At 45.3% G+C, this 1570-nt stretch overlaps 1 protein-coding gene across 1 annotated transcript in view; it reads left to right on the forward strand.

The window, feature by feature from the left end:
- Positions 1 to 653: 653 nt before the first annotated feature.
- BT62DRAFT_924922 (uncharacterized protein) overlaps positions 654 to 1570 on the forward strand; it is a gene marked incomplete at both ends in the record, with an annotated part of 3684 nt that continues 2767 nt past the window's right edge. The window contains 2 exons of the mRNA XM_043184679.1: positions 654 to 816; positions 978 to 1565. Of these exons, the coding sequence (XP_043032603.1) occupies positions 654 to 816; positions 978 to 1565 (751 nt within the window). The remainder of the gene's footprint in view (positions 817 to 977; positions 1566 to 1570) is intronic.

The following is a 1570-nucleotide window of genomic DNA, read 5'->3' on the forward strand; positions in this document are numbered from 1 at the left end:
CGAAGGGAGGACACCATCCTAACCCTAACCCTAACCCCATTGCCTGGCAGGAAGAAGTCCATTTCAACTGCACCAACAGGTAAGTTGAATACTCAGTCAGGAATTCCAGAGTTATCGCAGAGAAGAGGAACGAGAGGAATGTCAAGGACACGATCTCAAGCAGCCAGGTCAAAGGATACTGCTAATGCAGCTCCACAGACTCCGCAGGCGACTTTCGTGATTGAACGGAATGGATCATTTAGGCCTAATATGCAAGAACCAGCACGGAGGCATTGAGGTCGTTTGTGGGTGGCTTTCTTGACATTGCTTCATTGGCAGTTCAACGCATTTTTTCAAGAACAATTTTATATAGTTTCATATTGCAGTTAGTATGACACATTTTTGTAATGTATACATTTCATGTCACTAAATATACAAGTGACAATTGGTGAAAATATCCTGGAACTGAAAAGGATGGGTCCCCTGCACTTCACGGTCCCATACAATTTGTTTTGCATTACAAAGAATTTGACATGACAAGAAATTGTGCTGTCAATGTCATGTCCAGCTGAATGTCTTCAGAAAAATAGAGAAATTTTTCATGTGGCGCTCTGCTTTGTTAGTATAAAGTAGATGCAAACAGTGATATCACCCACCTACTTTTCCCCTTTAGCATGAACTCTGACCAGGATGATGACAGTTTTTTTCGGGGATCAGGACATACAAGTAGCTTGTTCACCGACAATGAAGACCAGGAAGAAGCAGGAGGAGCAGAAGAAGCAGGAGCAGAAGAAGAAGAAGAGGATGAGTACAATGATGAGGATCAACATCGTGATGGTATGCATATCACTGGAAAGTAGCCATTGGTCTAATCAGGCATCTAGTATCCTGGACACCTCCTTCTGTTGGTGCCATTAGACACCGGATATCTCGTCAAAGCAGGTGCCCCGAGTCCACCCATATTCATGATCATCGTCGACGACATCATCGACATCTAGAACAGAGGGATGAAGAGGATGATGCTCATGGGTCATCCTGTCGAAGCCGGCACCCTGAAATCACTGCTAGTGATGAGGAGGATCATCATCGGAGACGTCGTCGCCATCCAGAACAGAGGGATGAAGAGGATGAGGCTCATCAGTCATCCCATCGAAGCACCCCTGAGCCAGCCTCTAGTGACGAGGATGATGGACCTCTGCACCATCGACAAGGAGAAATCAGACATGGAGAATGGGATCCAGATGATGATGTTGATGGTAATAACATTCGCATTTGGGGTGTCCACACATCAAGAGATGTCACATTGGGGGAGTTTGTTCAAGAATGTAGTCAACTTTGGATGCATCAGAATGTTTCAACAAGGAGCATCGCACGTCGTGGAAAGTATCTCCACTATGTATTGTGTGGGGAATACGGCAAGGATCATTACATCAATCTCACCATGGCTGGAGCTGACCTGCCAGAACCAAAAGTGACATTGACAAGGGACTATGACTCGGTCATTGCAATCTGTGATCGTGTTCCAGATCTGGAAATGCCGATTGAGTTTGCTACTACATATCAGCCGACGATGTCAATGCAAGGTGGTATT

This window comes from Guyanagaster necrorhizus (genome assembly GCF_019112545.1).
Source record: "Guyanagaster necrorhizus MCA 3950 unplaced genomic scaffold BT62scaffold_109, whole genome shotgun sequence".
Taxonomy (NCBI): domain Eukaryota; kingdom Fungi; phylum Basidiomycota; class Agaricomycetes; order Agaricales; family Physalacriaceae; genus Guyanagaster; species Guyanagaster necrorhizus.